Raw genomic sequence first — 18192 nt, 5'->3', positions numbered from 1 at the left:
TGATCGTTAAATGATTTAAATCTGGATGGTAATTAAAACACAAAATTTTAGTTTTCTCTGAATTAAGCTTTAGCTTATGGTCCTGCATCCATCCTTCCACCAGTTTCATACATTTATGATTATTTGTATAATCTAAATTGGAGATTGTATAGGAATTAGTACTGAAATATCATCAGCATAGATATAATGAATGAGGCTATGGGGCTCATTTTCGAAAGAGAAGGATGTCCATCTTTCAACATAAATCGGAAGATGGACGTCCTTCTCCCAGGGACGTCCAAATTGGTATAATGGAAACCTGATTTAGGTCGTTCCCAATTGCACTTCGTCGCAAGGATGGCCAAAGTTCAAGGGGGCGTGTTGGAGGCGTAGCAAAGGCGAGACTTGGGCGTGCCTAACACTTGGACATCCTTGACCCATAATCGAAAAAACAAGGATGTCCCTGACCAACACTTGGACGTTTTCACCCGGACCTGTTTTTCTTATGACTAAGGCACAAAAAGGTGCCTGAAATGACCAGATGACCACCGGAGAGAATCGGGGATGACCTCCCGTTACTCCCCCAGTGAGTAACCCCCTCCCACCCTCAAAAAACATCTTTAAAAATATGTCGTGCCAACCTCAGATGTCATACTCAGGTCTGTGACAGCAGTATGCAGGTCCCTGGAGCAGTTTTAGTGGGTGCAGTGTACTTCAGACAGGCGGACCCAGCCCCATCCCCCCCCACTTGTTACATTTGTGGAGGAAACAGCGAGCCTCCAAAACCCACCACAAACCCAAATCTAGGTGCCCCCCTTCATTCATAAGGGCTATCGTACTGGTGTACAGTTGGGGGGTTGGGGTTTTTGGGGGGCTCAGCACACAAGGTAAGGGAGCTATATACCTGGGAGCAATTTATGAAGTCCACTGCAGTGTCCCCTAGGGTGCCCGGTTGGTGTCCTGGCATTTCAGGGGGACCAATGCACTACAAATGCTGGCTCCTCCCATGACCAAATGGCTTGCATTTGGTCGTTTCTGACATGTACGTCTTTGGTTTTGAAAATCGCCGAAAATCAGAAACGTCCATCTCTAGGGACGGCGAAATTTAAGGATTTGGACATCCCTGACGGTATTTTCAAAATGAAAGATGGACGTCCATCTTGTTTCGAAAATATGGGTTTCCCCGCCCCTAGATTTCACTGTTTTGCAAGGACGTCCAAATCGCAACTTGGACGTCCCTTTCGAAAATGCCCCGCTACGTATCTCTAATAAAAGCCTTAGAGATTGCATAAAGATGTTGAACAATACAGGAGAAAGTGGAGAACCCTGCAGAACACCGCAAGGGTTACTCCAACTTATGGACAATTCCCCCTGTAATTTTACTCTATACGATCTACTAATCAAAAAGCCTCTGAATCAATCCAGTACCACCCCTGTGATCCCTAAATCCTCCAGTTTATATAAAAGAAGAGAATGGTCCAGAAGGTCAAAAGTCAGCCCGCAAGATGCCAATAAATTTAACAACCGGCTCCAGCACACCACTGGTTATGCGCATATCACTGGAACTTAGGTACATTACTACTACTACTACTATTTAGCATTTCTATAGCGATACAAAGCGTACGCAGTGCTGCACAAACATAGAAGAAAGACAGTCCCTGCTCAAAGAGCTTAGAATCTAGTAGACAAAAAATAAAGCAAGCAGATCAATTAATGTGTAGAGGAAAGAGGAGAGGAGGGTAGGTGGAGGCGAGTGGTTACAAGTGGTTACAAGTCAAAAGCAATGTTAAAGAGGTGGGCTTTCAATCTAGATTTAAAGGTGGTCAAGGATGGGGCAAGACATAGGGGCTCAGGTACATACACTTACACCAGATCTATGACTAACGTAAGTGCTCACACCTAGCTTATAGGCTTGTATTTTTGTTATTACTCTAGTTGCTATTACTCTAGGCCTTCTGGTAGTTTCTTTATAAACATCTAGCTTTAGAATTACCTCCTAAATACATAGTGTCAACATAGACACCAGTCAATCTGTACCTATACAGATAGCAGTGATGAATATATAGATTAAATTAAGTGTTGGTGCTTAACTTAATTCGGTGTCTGTCCTGCTTATTTTCGAAGGAGATTGCCGGCCATCTTCCGACACAAATTGGGAGATGGCCGGCAATCTCTTGAACCTGAAAGCAGATTTTGGCTGGCGCCAACTGTTTTCCGTCGCGGTGCCGGCCAAACTTCAAGGGGGCATGTCGGTAGGGTAGCGAAGGCGGAGTGGGGGCGGGACGGGGGTGTGGTCACTAGATGGCTAGCTTCACCCGATAATGGGAAAAAAGAAAGCCGGCCCTGACGAGCATTTTGCCGGCTTCACTTGGTCCCTTTTTTTTCAGGACCAGGCTTCAAAAAGGTGCCCCAACTGACCAAATGACCACCGGAGGGAATCGGGGATGACGTCCCCTTACTCCCCCATGGGTCACCAACCCCCTCCCACCAAAAAAAAAATATATTTTTTTTTCCAGCCTCTATGGCAGCCTCAAATGTCATACCCAGCTCCCTGACAGCAGTATGCAGGTCCCTGGAGCAGTATTTAGTGGGTGCAGTGCACTTCAGGCAGGTGGACCCAGGTCCATCTCCCCCTACCTGTTACACTTGTGCTGGTAAATGTTAAGCCCTCCAAAACCCCCTAAAACTCACTGTACCCACATGTAGGTGCCCCCCTTCATCCCTAAAGGCTATGGTAGTGGTGTACAGTTTTGGGGAGTGGGTTTTGGGGGGGGATTTTGGGGGCTCAGCACCCAAGGTAAGGGAGCTATGCACCTGGGAACAATTTTTGAAGTCCACTGCAGTGCCCCCTAGGGTGCCCGGTTGGTGTCCTGGCATGTCAGGGGGACCAGTGCACTACAAATGCTGGCTCCTCCCATGACCAAATGCCTTGGATTTGGCCGGGATTGAGATAGCCGGCATTAGTTTCCATTATCGGCGAAAACCGATGCCGGCCATCTGAAACCCAGCCATCTCTGACATTTGGCCGGCCCCAACTGTATTATCGAAATGAAAGATGGCCGGCCATCTTTTTTGATAATACGGTTCGGGACCGCTGTTTGGGGCACCGGCCATATAGATGGATGGCGCCGTTCGATTATGCCCCTCCATGTCAGCTAAAAATCCAGCCATAAGTGGCTTTGAAAGATCATGCACAACAAGCAATTTCAATTGTTCTGATGTTGGTCCAATGTAAGATATCAGAACCTGAAAAGAATCCAGTTTTCTTAGGACGGTGATTTTCAACTGTTTTCATCTCACAGCACACTTATAAAGTGCAAAAATTGTCACAGCGCACCACTGGAATATAACCCTTACCTCTCATCCCTGCTGAGATCTATTCCATCCCCGCAATTAATCTCCTCCATCCCCCGCGTACCTGTAACCTTCAGAAGTAGTTATTTCATTTAATTATGCTACTGAAATACATTAGAGAACAAATATACCTGCCACTGGGAAACTGGAACAAGATGGACTGTTACAGATTCCTGCACAGACATCACATGCCAGCAGTCTCCTTTACCTCAGCTTCAGATGCAGAACATGACTTTCACCTGAAACAAAATAGGGAGCAACAAAAAACATGCAGATAAAAAATTGAAAGCAGAGATACAGGACTCTGTATGTCGTGCAACACCAGAGAAACAGAAGCAAATGCATGTCCTCCTATACAGTGCAAAATAAAGCTGACAGTTGTAAATTTTCAACACTGACATAATTCAGGAGCCCTTTTACTAAGCCGCATAGGCGCCTACGCGTGCCCAACTTGCGTCAGTTTGGAGTTACCACCCAGCTACAGCGTGGCCCTGTGGCAATTTCATTTTTTACATGCGTCCGCTATGCACGCCAGAAGATGTATTTTATTTTCTGGCGTGTAGCGAAAAACGGACGGTAACTCTGCCTTGATGTGCATAGGTGATTACCGCACGGTTAACGTTGAGAGACCTTACCACTAAGTCAATGGCTGGCGGTAAGGTCTCAGACCCAAAATGGACGTGCACCAATTTTTATTTTGCCACACATTCGTTTTCAGTTAAATTAAAAAATGGATCTGCGCGCGCATAAAACATGCGCCTACACTAGTGCAGCCCATTTTTCAGCGCACTTTAGTAAAAGAACCCCATAATCGCTAAACTGAAAATAAAATCATTTCCCTACCTTTCTAGTCTGGTGATTTTATTATTCCAATCATCTTGTTCCTAATCTTTAGTTCTGCCTTCCTCTGTCTGTGCTCTTAACTCTGTTTCCAGGGCCTCCTTTCCATTTGCTATTTCTTTTCTCACCTCCTGCCCTTTGTCTGTTGGTACTGATCTTTCACATTCAGCTTTCTTCGATTTCTCTGCCTCCTTCTCAAATCTATATTGTTTTCCCTCTATCTTCTTACCTTCATATGCAGCATGTCTCCCCTCTTCCCTTCCCTTTGCATTCAGTCTGTCTCCCCTCTTTCCTTTCTTTTACGTTCAGTCTGTCTCCCCTCTTCCCTTCCCTTAATGTGCAACCTGTCTCCCCTGTTCTCTTCGCTTCCGTATACGTGCAGCCTGTCTCCCCTTTTCATTTCCCTGTATGTGCAGCTTCTCTCTTCTCCTCTTTTCTCTTCCCTTCCCTATATGTGCAGCTTGTCTCCCCTGTTCCCTTCCCTTAATGTGCAGCCTGTCTTCCTTTCCCTTTATATGTAGTCTGTCTTTTCTCTCCCATGGGTCTAATCTCTTTTCATACCTTCCTCCTCCCACCCCTTGGGCCTCTCCTCTCTGCTCCGATTCCACAATCTTTGCAGTGGCTGGCTGCTATTAGAACAGGAGATTGGCTAAGAAGCTGTAAAGGTATAGGATGATTATGAAATATATATTTCATGGAATTACGGGGTTTAGTGTGCCATGATAGTCCTGTATTAAAATCGGTCTCACAATAACGTGAGATTTTTGGTCTGAGCACATTCACTTTAATAACATTTTAAATACACTAATGTATAGAATTGTAAATTATATATAGGTGCTTTAATATTTTGTAATGAATTTCTGTAGCACTGTATTTAAATATATGCCATCCTATTTTGGAGAGAGACCCGAGGGGTGGGAGGAGGGAGATAATGAGGCAAATCACACAATTCCTATGATCTGAAGGGGATTTCTGGACTCCCCATAACACACCTGGGGAGCAGCTGCGGCACCCCGGTTGAAGAATGCTGCTCTAGGAACTATTATGGCCGCTAGAATCCTATATTGCATATCTTACGTTACACTTCTGTCTTTGCAGGCTGGTTCAGAGGATATACCTTAAAGAACAGATCCAATCAGGTAAGAACTACCTAAAGTTCAAGATCAATTTTATTTGATATGTGCTATGCGTAAAGAAGTAGATGCACATATGGAGGAGTTTTAACTGCAAGTTGGCAATTCCTCTTATGAACTCTATGACTATGCCTCATAAGCATAAAGTTAAGCCAACTTTTACAAGATCAAAATTATCCAGCACGAATGTCAATATACAAATATGCTGTAAAAGCAGCAAAATATTGTAAAATTTGACACAGACCCCGTCACGCCTTATAAATATATGGGTCAATATTCAGACCAGCAGTAAGTATTTGTTAAAAATGCTAGCCATTGTATTTATAAAGATACATATATTTAGGGCACCCTCACAATTATGGTGTGGGTGATATAGCTTGGCAGAGCTGAATCTTTTCTCTTCTTTTTCATAGAATTAAAGAATAAAATGTAAGAGCATAATTTGAATGATTGGTAGGGAGGAAGGAAGGAAGGAGGGAGAGGAGGAGTAGGGAAAAATCTGAGAAGAGGCTTAGGAACAAGGAGGGATAACTCTGATTGGCAGCACACCAATCAGATTCAGAGTAACAGCATTTTGGTGGGTGCAGGGATGACTTCAGGAGTCATGGGAGCTAAGAAGGGTGCAACCCACACTCCCTCCTTCGATTGGAGGGTGACCAATGTAATGCCGATTTTTTTAAAAGGGTCTAGAGGAGATCTGGGAAATTATAGACTGGTGAGCCTTATGTCAGTGCTGGGCAAAATGGTAGAGAATATTATAAAGAACAAAATTACAGAGCATATTCAAAAGCATGGATTAATGAGACAAAGCCAACATGGATTTAATGAAGGGAAATCTTGCCTCACCGATCTATTACATTTCTTTGAAGGGGTGAACAAACATGAGGTTAAAGGTGAGCTGGTTGATATTGTGTATCTGGATTTTCAAAAGGCGTTTGACAAAATACAGTATATCATGAAAGACTCCAGAGGAAATTGGAGAGTCATGGGGTGGGAGGTAGTGTCCTACTGCAGATTAAAAACTGGTTAAAAGATAGAAAACAGAGCGTAGGGTTCAATGGTCAGTATTCTCAATGGAGAAGGGTAGATAGGTGTGGTTCCCCAGGGGTCTATGTTGGGACCGCTGCTTTTTAACATATTTATAAATGATCTAGAGATGGGAGTAACTAGTGAGGTAATTAAATTTGCTGACGACACAAAAGTTATTCAAAGTTGTTAAGTTGCAAGAGGATTGTAAAAAATTATAAGAGGACCTTACGAGACTGGGTGCCTAATGGCAGATGACATTTAATGTGAGCAAGTACAAAGTGATGCATTTGGGAAAGAGGAACCTGAATTATAGCTATGTAATGCAAGGTTCCATGTTAGGTGTCACCAACCTAGAAAGGGATCTAGGCGTCATCAATAATACATTGAAACTCTGCTCGGTGTGCTGCAGTGGCTAAGAAAGCAAATAGAACGTTATGTATTATTAGGAAAGAAATGGAAAACAAAAATGAGGACAGTATAATGCCTTTGTATCACTCCATGGTGCGATCGCACCTCGAATATTGTGTTCAATTCTAGTCGACACCAACAGAAGGCAATCTCTTCACTGAAGATCAATTGCCAAGCAAAGAAAAGTGGAGCAAAAAAACCTCTCTCAGATGGTGTTCTCAACAAAGTAATCAGATCGACAAACAAAAACGACCCGGCACGAGTCGTTTTTCGGCCCTACCGGCCTGCGTCAAGGAATTTTATGAAACAGTATATTTTCCTAGAGCAATTAGATTGCAGCCAATCTCCAGTGGTGTGTAACATCACACGAAGTTCTCATCAAAACAAGTGCCGCGGTACTTTTCCTAGAACACTGTCCACTACGAAAATGTTGAGAACACCATCTGAGAGAGGTTTTTTTTTGCTCCACTTTTCTTCGCTTGTTCAATTCTAGTCACCACATCTCAAAACAGATATAGTAGAAAAGGTACAGAGAAGGGCAACGAAAATGATAAAGGGGATGGCACAACTTTCCTATGAGGAAAGGTTTCCTAAGGTCTTCCTGCAATACTTCATAGTCCACACATGTTTTAACAACCTTGAATATTTTTGTGTCATCCACAAATTTAACCTCCTTACTCTTCGTTCCGATTTCCAGAACATTTATAAACATGTTAATAGCACCGGTCCCAGTAAAGATCCCTGTGGCACTCCACTATTCACCATCCTCTGTTGGGAAAAGTGGCCATTTAACCCTACTCTCTGTATTCTGTCCAATAACCAGTTCCTAATCCACAACAGAATATTGCCTCCTATCCTTCTGGGAAATGCCACTGTTCTCCTAGAATCTCATTCTGATCCGAAGAGCATTGGTGAACAGAATGGAATTATGTGAATATCAGAAATAAACATCTAATTCAAGACCCAAACATACCTCTTGGTGTTAACATTCCTCAAATATGAACAGTTGCTTCAGAACTTCAGCAGCCAATGTCCACATCTTGCCAGTTTGATTGTGGTAATACTACTCAAACACTGTAACATGCAGTAAACCATTACAATCTTTTCTCCACTGGTACAGGAATAATAAAACCACTGCTTACAGATTTTTCACGACTGGCAGAACATAACATTTACCTCATCAAAATATTGCCCCACACAAGAATAAAATAGAATAGGCATGGAATATATTTGGATATATTGGAAACACAGAACAAGCAAATCAGTCTTATGTATATTTATTGTGGCTATCCAGATAACCAGATCAGGGGGTCCTTTTACTAAGATGTGCCAAAACATGGTCCACGCTGGTGTAGGCATGTGTTTTGGGCAAGGGCAGATCCATTTTTCAGTGCGCCTGTAAAAAAGGCCTTTTAAAATTTTTTGCCAAAAATGTACATGTAGCAAAATAAAAATTGGCGTGCGTCCATTTTGGGTCTGAGAACTTACCACCACCCATTGAATTAGCGGTAAGGTCTCACGCATTAACCGGGTGGTAATCATCTATATGCGTAGAATGACGATTTCTGCCCAGTTTCCACCACACGCTGGAAAATAATTTTATTTTCCACTGCGCGTAGTGGACGCATGTAAAAAATGAAATTACCACCCGGGCCACGCGCTAGCTGGGCGGTAATTCCTAAATTGGTGCGCGTTGTGTGCACGTAGGTGCCAGCGCGGCTTAGTAAAAGGGCCCCTCAGTTAGGTGTGTCTCCAGGGTTGCCTTGGTCACAGAAACAGTCAGAAAACAGTAAAGTATTAATTCTTGGCCTTTGGGTCTTTTCATTGTGACCTTTTTCGCCCGTTAGTTCTGTCCTTTCTAATGAATTCTTCCTTTTTCTTTAGGGCATATTTCCTTCATCTGTGATTTGCTTAAAGAATGCTCGAGTTGAGAAGAGAGGGTATGTATGGTGCAAAAGCTATATCCTCAAGATATTCTATTTTATTATATGGAGTTACTCTAGTAAATATGTATTGTGAAAAATCATACAATAATATAATGTAGTTCAAAACTTTAGAATAGTCTATACTTTGGTATGCCAACACAGCTTATTAAGGCCTCTCCTTCTGCATGTTGAACAGTATCTATTGGCCAAAGAATAAGAAAAGCAGAATCCAATGGATGGAAGGGGATTTGGCTTTAGCTCATGCCTTTCCAGTAACAGTTTAGGGCAACTGCATTCAGGTACAGTAGATATTTCCATGTTCCTGGAGGAATTCCAGTCTAGAGGATCCTTTTAGTGAGCGTCGATAAGCACTAACCTGTGGTTAGCACAGCTTGCAATGCCTTACCGCGGAGTGCGCTCAGGCATCCTGCAGTAATTTTGGCATCTGCGTGCGCTTCCCACACTCTAAAAAAATGGATTTTATTTTTTAACACTGGGGACAGGTTGGGGTGGAGAGTAGGTGTGTACTATGCTTATCAGTTTGTGCAGCTACATTGCTCCGCACTAACCGATTAGCATGTGGTTTGCACATGTGCCCTTACTGCCTGCTAAATAGGTGGCAGTATGGACTCACACGCTAATAACCGTGTGCTAATGTGAAAATTAGAGTGTGTCCATTAATTCAAAAAATAGATAACTCAGTACATTTTACCCATGCTGAAAAGTAGCCTTAACGCGGGCAATGACCGCGTAAGCATGTGCTAAGGCCACTTTTTACCGCTGTTTTGTAAAAGGGTCCCTAAGTTACAAATAGGCAGGAGAGAAATGAAGAAAGGTTCCGGCTCAATCTATTTGATATATTGCAAAACGTTCAAAAATCTAAGCAATTTACAAGCCCAAAGAAAATATAAGGAAGTGGAATATATAACATTAACAAATAGGACATTTAATATCAATACTCAACATCAAGGAACATACACTAGTGGAAAATGGGACAAGAATAAAGAAACATGGGGTGGGGGTGGGGAGAGAGGAACTATAGTAGCTGCACACCGTGGTGGAAAAAAGCAAACAAAATTTATTTTTCAGGTGCATTCAGAAAGCACTGTTTCTTTAAACAACTACCTTTCATATAGTAAAAGGTAGTTCATACATGCTGAGAATGCTGGAGGTTTGAGTGATATGAATAAGATGGCTCCTGAAGGGTCAGTAATGAGAATATGCACATACGCTGCATTTTGTTTTGTTTCAAGAGTATTTTTTGTGCTTTTAGATGTATTCAGGAGTCCTTTTACTGAGGTGCACTGAAAAATGGGCCGCACTACTGTAGGCATGTGTTTTGAGTGTGTGCAGATCCATTTTTCAGCACGCCTGTAACAAAAGGCCTTTTTTAAAGTTTTTGCCGAAAATGGACGTGTAGCAAAATAAAAATTGGTGCATGTCCATTTTGGGTCGGAGACCTTACTGCTGGCCATTGACTTAGCGGTAAGGTGTGGTAACCATGCGGTAATCATCTATGTGCGTAGAATGACGAATACCACCCGGTTTCCACCTTTTATAAAAAACTAAATTACCACCTGGGCAGTAACTGCAAATTGACGCGATACGTACCTACACATCTTAGTAAATGGGCCCCTCAAACTTGTAAAGTTTTGGGGTCATGTTTACTAAGGTACTCTTGCAATCTAGTGTGTGCTGAAAATTAGCACGTACTAACCATGTAGACACCCACAAAATATTATGGGCATCTATACAGTTAGCGTGCACTACAAACGCTAGCATGCCTCTAGCGTGACTTAGTAAACAGAGCCTGTGTTTTGTTATGTTTTGTTTTTAGCACATGTGATAAACAATGTGCCCTATTTGTAAATAGTGAGCACTAAAATGAAACAAAAAATATTTGGGGGTTCATTGTGTTTGTTTTAATTTTCATTTATGCAAATTATTCAATAACAAATCAAGCAATAATACTTGTACTGTAAATCTGATAGGGGAAAAACAAGAAAAGCAAAGCAAAGCATAGCAAAGGAAAAATATAAATCACACATGAGAAAATAAACAGTTATTGCCCCATGAAATCCTCAAAACTGGGAATTCAATTTCTTATAGGAAACTAAGGGGTCCTTTTACTAAGGTGCACTGAAAAATGGCCTCTGGTAGTGTAGGCGCATGTTTTGGGTGCGCGCAGAATCATTTTTCAGCGCACCTGCAAAAAATTGCCTTTTTAAAAATTTTTGCTGAAAATGGATGTGTGGCAAAATGAAAATTGTCGCGTGTCCATTTTGGGTCTGAGACCTTACCGCCAGCCATTGACCTAGCAGTAAAGTCTCACACAGTAACCGGGCAGTAATGACCTACATTTTATTTTAGTTACGTTTGTACCCCGCGCTTTCCCACTCATGGCAGGCTCAATGCGGCTTACATGGGGCAATGGAGGGTTAAGTGACTTGCCCAGAGTCACAAGGAGCTGCCTGTGCCTGAAGTGGGAATTGAACTCAGTTCCTCAGTTCCCCAGGACCAAAGTCCACCACCCTAACCACTAGGCCACTGCATCAAATGCCACTTGGTGCGAGCCCAAACGTCCAAAAATTATTTTTCGGACGTGCACAAAAAATGAAATTACCGTAAGCCTTGTAATAGCCGGGCGGTAACTGTATTTTGGTGTGCGTTGGGCATGCGTAGATGCTTACACGACTTAGTAAAAGGGCTCCTTTGGAGTTTCAAGCAATGAAATTTAGGCACGCATGTTATAGAATAGGGTGTAGGGCGGATCAGCCGTAGCTCCTAATTATTGCCAATAAAGTGTTTTTTTTAACATCAGTGATTGTTAGTGCTTAATTAGCTAATTAGTTTACATGTGGATCTATGATTGGTGCCCAAACTTGCATGTCCTGCTTTGGGTGACTTTTACTGAATTTCTTATTGTACTGTATTGTTTTGTATATCATAAACTTTTATATTATACAGTGGATAACAGACTTCCTTTGGTATAATGTTTAAAAATTAAAACAAATTGAAAAAAGAAAACAAAGGGGCTCATTTTCAAAGCACTTAGACACACAAAATACCATCTGTTACTATGGTAATTACACAGTAGAGCTGCCGCGGTGTTGGTGCATGTCAATCCGGCACTACTGCTGGGCTACCACAGGAGCCCAGTGAGAATGTGCCTGCCCCTCGCGCATCCCTTTTCTCACGCATCACTGGTGGTAATCAGGCAGTGCCGCACACTGCACGGTTACCGCCGGGAATGTGCAGGATCCCTTACCACCTCCTACATAGGGAGCAGTAAGGGCTCCCCCAAGAAATGGCCACATGGCGAGCGTTTTGCTTACCACATGACCATTTCCTTTTTTAAAGGAAAACACAGCTTTTAACTGCTGCACTAAAAGGGGCCCTCGGCACATGCCAAACCCACCCGCCGACGCCAGCATGGGTCTCCTTTTACCACAGCATGTTAAAAGGAGCCCTAAGTGCTTTGAAAATGAGCCCCTACATGTAATTAAACAGGATGACAAAATATGACAGTCCTGTAATTGCTGCCTATTTCAAAAAATACTACATAGATTTATATTATTCTGAAAAATCTCAAGATGTGAAAGAATTAAACACATTCCTGGAGCAATTAGACCATTCTATAATTGTACTTAACAGATAATGTGTTAATGGCTAAGTAAATATCAATGGAAGAAATCAGGGAAGCAATTAAGGCCTTATATTCCTATAAATCTCTCAGATGAGATGGCCTTAAGGTCGACTTTTATCAAGATTTTTCTGACATCTTAGTCCTGAATCGTAAACTTCTCTGTGAGGGGTTTATAGCTACAGAGAAGGCTGATTTTTATCGAGGCCAAAATTGTTTATAGGCAGATTCATGGAGCTAAGAACAAGTTTTTTTTTTTTTTTGAGGCTCCAAAGAGAAGGGGGATGGGAGGAGGGATTCCATCTCCAATGCCCTTCTATGACAATTATCCCAGAAGTCAGTAGTCTATTCCACACTGTATTTCCACTCTTATGGCAACACAATAACAGATCCACAGCACACTGAAACTTTGATTACGGAGGGGTCCTTTTACAAAGGCGCACTGAAAAATGGCTTGCGATAGTGTAGGTGTGGGTTTTGGTCACGCACCGATTCATTTTTTAGCGTGCCTGTAAAAAAGGCCTCTTTTTTTGCCGAAAATGGACGTGTGGCAAAATCAAAATTGCCACGCATCCATTTTGGGTCTGATACCATACCGCCAGCCATAGACCTAGCGGTAAAGAATCTGGGCGGTAATGACCTACACGCGTCAAATGGCACCTGGTGCAAGTCCATTATGCGCGCCAGAATATATAAAAAATATTTTTCAGACGCGCATAGTGGACGATCACCAAAATTGAAATTACTGCAAGGGCCACGCGGTAACCGGGTGGTACCTCCAATTTGTCTACATTTGGCACATGTAAGCACCTACGCTGCTTAGTAAAAGTGGCCCTAAACGAACCATGGGTTACAACACTTGTGTAGAGACTCCTAGGGGTCTTCCTTGCTTGGATGATAGAGACCTCTAATGATTCTATGAGAGTATTGTGTTGTGACTTTGTACTGCAGTTTCCAGAGCAAGGAGAGAGTTCTCACATGCCCATCACACACTCTCCCCCACCCCAATTTTTAAATTAGCAGGACGTTCATAAAGAAATCCCCATCCGGTTAGTTTCAGCTACCAGGTAAAACCACCATTATAATTGATATAATGTAAGAGTGGATTCTGGGTTTTCTACAGGATTGGACAGAATCTGAATTTAAACCCTGCATCTCTAGTTCTGTATCATATATTCCCCAGCAATGGAGCTGTCCTCCTTATAACTTGCCATACAAAAACTATTCAGATTGTGATTATCACCCTAAGAACAGCACATGCTCCTTCCACAGCAGACATTTTGTTTAAAGCAGATGGGTTTTTGTTTGTGTAGTGACTCTACAAGATATGGAGACCACTGATTTTGAGCATTTTTAATTTTGGTGCTAAGGATCTGCTTTCAAATCGAGCCAGACACTGTGCAAAATAGCACAAAACCCTGCAAAAAGACATTCAAAACCTAGGGCTAGGTTTACTAAGTGGCACTATGGGCAGGTTAGGCGTTTTTAATGCGTGTAAATGGTGCATGCACGTTAAACGCTAACATGCCCATAGAAATGTATAGGCGCGTTAGAGTTTAACTTGCCTTAAATTTACAGGTGCGTGAAAAACACTAACGCAGCTTAGTAAACATACCCCCTATATAGCAAACATACCAAACTATAACCTCCCTAACCCACCTATGAAAAGACAGTGCTATAAATATTACACTGGGACCTAGAGCACCAATATACCTGCTACTGGGAAACAGGAACAAGCTGGACTGTTACAGATCCCTACACAGACACTACGTGCTAGCAGAATCCTTCATGTCAATGTCACATGCAGAACAGGGACAGACCCTCATTCGATACAAAATAAGGAACTCTAAAACACATACAGAAAAAAACAGAAATGCAGACCCCCTCCCCCCTGCCCAAGAAAACCAGGCACCATAAGCAGTGTAATTCCGGTAAAAGAGCAACAGAAATGCATTTTCTTCTGTAATCTACAAAATACAAAAATAGAAAAAATGTACATTTTCCAAAGTGGACACATCTCAATCTTTAAAAAGTACTAAATAATATTTTTTTTCTTTTGTACCTTTTTTGTTTGGGCATTTTATTTTTCTAATTGAGCTAGTTCCAGCCTTTTTTTTTTCACTTTCCTTGTGTCATTCTTCTCTTAAATTATTTTTTCAGGTTTGCCTTTCCTTTCTTTTCTTTTGTCTTCTTCTTTTCCTTCTTTATATCTGTCTGCTACTGATTTGTTCTTTTTCTTTTTGTTTATATCTGCCAATTTTACCCTCATTCTTACTTTCTCCCATCTTCTTGCTAGTCTTCTTTTCACCTCTTACATACCTCATATGCTATGAGTGCAGGTGCTATATATCTTGATGGTAGAGGGAAAGATGTCTCAAGGTTGAAATTAAAGAGTAAAATGTATGCAATTTAGTTGAATTGTTGGTTTAATCCTATGATTTATTCATATATAACTACCTATTTGTGGTTGGCATAGTGACAAATTCCGACTACCCTGTTTGTAATGCTAGTGATCAATCATGAAGGAGTTTAACCTGTACGGTGCAGCAGGAACGACTCTGGCCACCTTGTTACTATGTTATTAAGATGGTTATTTTAGAAGCTCTATTCAAATCCTTGCATGCCAAGTAACAGCCGTCCCTATTTCAGAAGAAGAAGGATCATTCATATCGACCAACACGGGCATTGTTATTTAAACCTGCTCCACAAAACGTCCAGGTCACAGAAAGATACTTGGAGGAAATCACTGGATGAAATCAGGGGATCACACCCATAATTCCCACATGGTTGCTGTCCTCCCTAAAAATGAAACTAGTGAAAAAATGGGATTAACGACTCAGTTCTAAAATGGGTGATGTGAACATTCACCTCATTTTAGAACCTGGTTGCTCACGTTGCTGTCCTGGTTTTATCGATCTGTAGTTTGAATGTTGCGGTTTGTAAAATGGCTCTTCATTCTGGGCTAAGTCAATGATGCACAGACCTGCACTTTCCTATTTGGACTTGGGCAACCTTTCTAAAATACCATTCTATGTTACTATCCTGCTTATTTTCGAAGGAGAAGGGCGGCCGTATTCCGACACAAATCAGGAGATGGCCGGCCTTCTCCTAAGGCCGGCCAAATCGGTATAATCGAAAGCCGATTTTGGCCAGCTTCAACTGCTTTCCATCGCAGGTCCGGCCAAAGTTCAAGGGGGCGTGTCGTCAGTGTACCAAAGGCAGGACGGGGGCGTGGTTAAGAGATGGCCGGCCTCGGCCGATAATGGAAAAAAGAAGGCCGGCCTTGACGAGCCTTTGGCCGGCTTTACTTGATCCCTTTTTGTTCACGACCAAGCCTTGAAAACGTGCCTGAACTGACCAGATGACCACCGGAGGGAATTGGGGATCACCTCCCCTTACTCCCACAGTGGTCATCAACCCCTTCCCACCCAAAAAAAAAATAAATGAACATTTTTTTTTTGCCAGCCTCTATGCCAGCCTCAAATGTCATACCCAGCTCCCTTACAGCAGTATGCAGGTCCCTAGAGCAGTTTTTAGTGGGTACTGCAGTGCACTTCAGGCAGGACCCAGGCCCATCCCCCCCTCTACCTGTTACACTTGTGGTGGTAAATGGGAGCCCTCCAAAACCCACCCAAAACCCACTGTACCCACATGTAGGTGCCCCCTGTTACCCTTTAAGGGCTATGGTAGTGGTGTACAATTGTGGGGAGTGAGTTTAGGGGGCTCAGCACACAAGGTAAGGGAGGTATGCACCTGGGAGCAATTTCTGAAGTCCACTGCAGTGCCCCCTAGGGTGGCCGGTTGCTGTCCTGGCATGTGAAGGGGACCAGTGCACTACAAATGCTGGCTCCTCCCACGACCAAATGGCTTGGATTAGGCCGGTTTTGAAATGGCCGCCATTAGTTTCCATTATCGGCGAAAACCTATGTTGGCCATCTCTAAGTGCGGCCCAAATGTTGAGATTTGGCCAGCCCTGACCGTATTATCGAAATGAAAGAGGGCCGGCCATCTTGTTTCGATAATACGGTCGGGTACGCTGCTTTACGTGGCCGTAATTAGAGATGGCTACCCTTATAGACATTGAGCCTGCAAATTGGTGGGAAAATGTGGGATACAAATGCAACAAATAAATAAATAGATGGGTGCCCCCGTTCGATTATGCCCCTCCACGTTACCATGAAAGTGCCAGCAGGGTACCTAAGCATTTTTTACATCGCGTGAAAATGGAAGGGGACATATAAATTGGTGGGAAATGGGGTTAGCTCCCACTTTACATAACTGATAGAATTCTGGAAGTTATGCCTGTCCCTGCCACATAAAGGCACCCACAGTTACTTCAGATTTATAGTTGGTATACAGTGGGGGAAATAAGTATTTGATCCCTTGCTGATTTTGTAAGTTTGCCCACTGACAAAGACATGAGCAGCCCATAATTGAAGGGTAGGTTATTGGTAACAGTGAGAGATAGCACATCACAAATTAAATCCGGAAAATCACATTGTGGAACGTATATGAATTTATTTGCATTCTGCAGAGGGAAATAAGTATTTAATCCCTCTGGCAAACAAGACCTAATACTTGGTGGCAAAACCCTTGTTGGCAAGCACAGCGGTCAGACGTCTTCTGTAGTTGATGATGAGGTTTGCACACATGTCAGGAGGAATTTTGGTCCACTCCTCTTTGCAGATCATCTCTAAATCATTAAGAGTTCTGGGCTGTCGCTTGGCAACTCGCAGCTTCAGCTCCCTCCATAAGTTTTCAATGGGATTAAGGTCTGGTGACTGGCTAGGCCACTCCATGACCCTAATGTGCTTGTTCCTGAGCCACTCCTTTGTTGCCTTGGCTGTATGTTTTGGGTCATTGTCGTGCTGGAAGACCCAGCCACGACCCATTTTTAAGGCCCTGGCGGAGGGAAGGAGGTTGTCACTCAGAATTGTACGGTACATGGCCCCATCCATTCTCCCATTGATGCGGTGAAGTAGTCCTGTGCCCTTAGCAGAGAAACACCCCCAAAACATAACATTTCCACCTCCATGCTTGACAGTGGGGACGGTGTTCTTTGGGTCATAGGCAGCATTTCTCTTCCTCCAAACACGGCGAGTTGAGTTCATGCCAAAGAGCTCAATTTTTGTCTCATCTGACCACAGCACCTTCTCCCAATCACTCTCGGCATCATCCAGGTGTTCACTGGCAAACTTCAGACGGGCCGTCACATGTGCCTTCCGGAGCAGGGGGACCTTGCGGGCACTGCAGGATTGCAATCCGTTATGTCGTAATGTGTTACCAATGGTTCTCGTGGTGACAGTGGTCCCAGCTGCCTTGAGATCATTGACAAGTTCCCCCCCCTTGTAGTTGTAGGCTGATTTCTAACCTTCCTCATGATCAAGGATACCCCACGAGGTGAGATTTTGCGTGGAGCCCCAGATCTTTGTCGATTGACAGTCATTTTGTACTTCTTCCATTTTCTTACTATGGCACCAACAGTTGTCTCCTTCTCGCCCAGCGTCTTACTGATGGTTTTGTAGCCCATTCCAGCCTTGTGCAGGTGTATGATCTTGTCCCTGACATCCTTAGACAGCTCCTTGCTCTTGGCCATTTTGTAGAGGTTAGAGTCTGACTGATTCACTGAGTCTGTGGACAGGTGTCTTTCATACAGGTGACCATTGCCGACAGCTGTCTGTCATGCAGGTAACGAGTTGATTTGGAGCATCTACCTGGTCTGTAGGGGCCAGATCTCTTACTGGTTGGTGGGGGATCAAATACTTATTTCCCTCTGCAGAATGCAAATAAATTCATATACTTTCCACAATGTGATTTTCCGGATTTAATTTGTGATGTGCTATCTCTCACTGTTACCAATAACCTACCCTTCAATTATGGG

General features: G+C 43.0%; 1 protein-coding gene across 1 annotated transcript in view; it reads left to right on the top strand.

Moving 5' to 3' along the window:
• The window catches only part of LOC115461208 (dedicator of cytokinesis protein 2-like), a 1592043-nt gene that overhangs the window by 91105 nt on the left and 1482746 nt on the right, over positions 1 to 18192 (top strand). Inside the window, 2 exon segments of the mRNA XM_030190877.1 lie at positions 5272 to 5312; positions 8628 to 8683. Of these exon segments, the coding sequence (XP_030046737.1) occupies positions 5272 to 5312; positions 8628 to 8683 (97 nt within the window).

Source organism: Microcaecilia unicolor, chromosome 2 (assembly GCF_901765095.1).
Source record: "Microcaecilia unicolor chromosome 2, aMicUni1.1, whole genome shotgun sequence".
Classification (NCBI taxonomy): Eukaryota; Metazoa; Chordata; class Amphibia; order Gymnophiona; family Siphonopidae; genus Microcaecilia; species Microcaecilia unicolor.
This window is presented reverse-complemented; position numbering and strand designations above follow the sequence as displayed.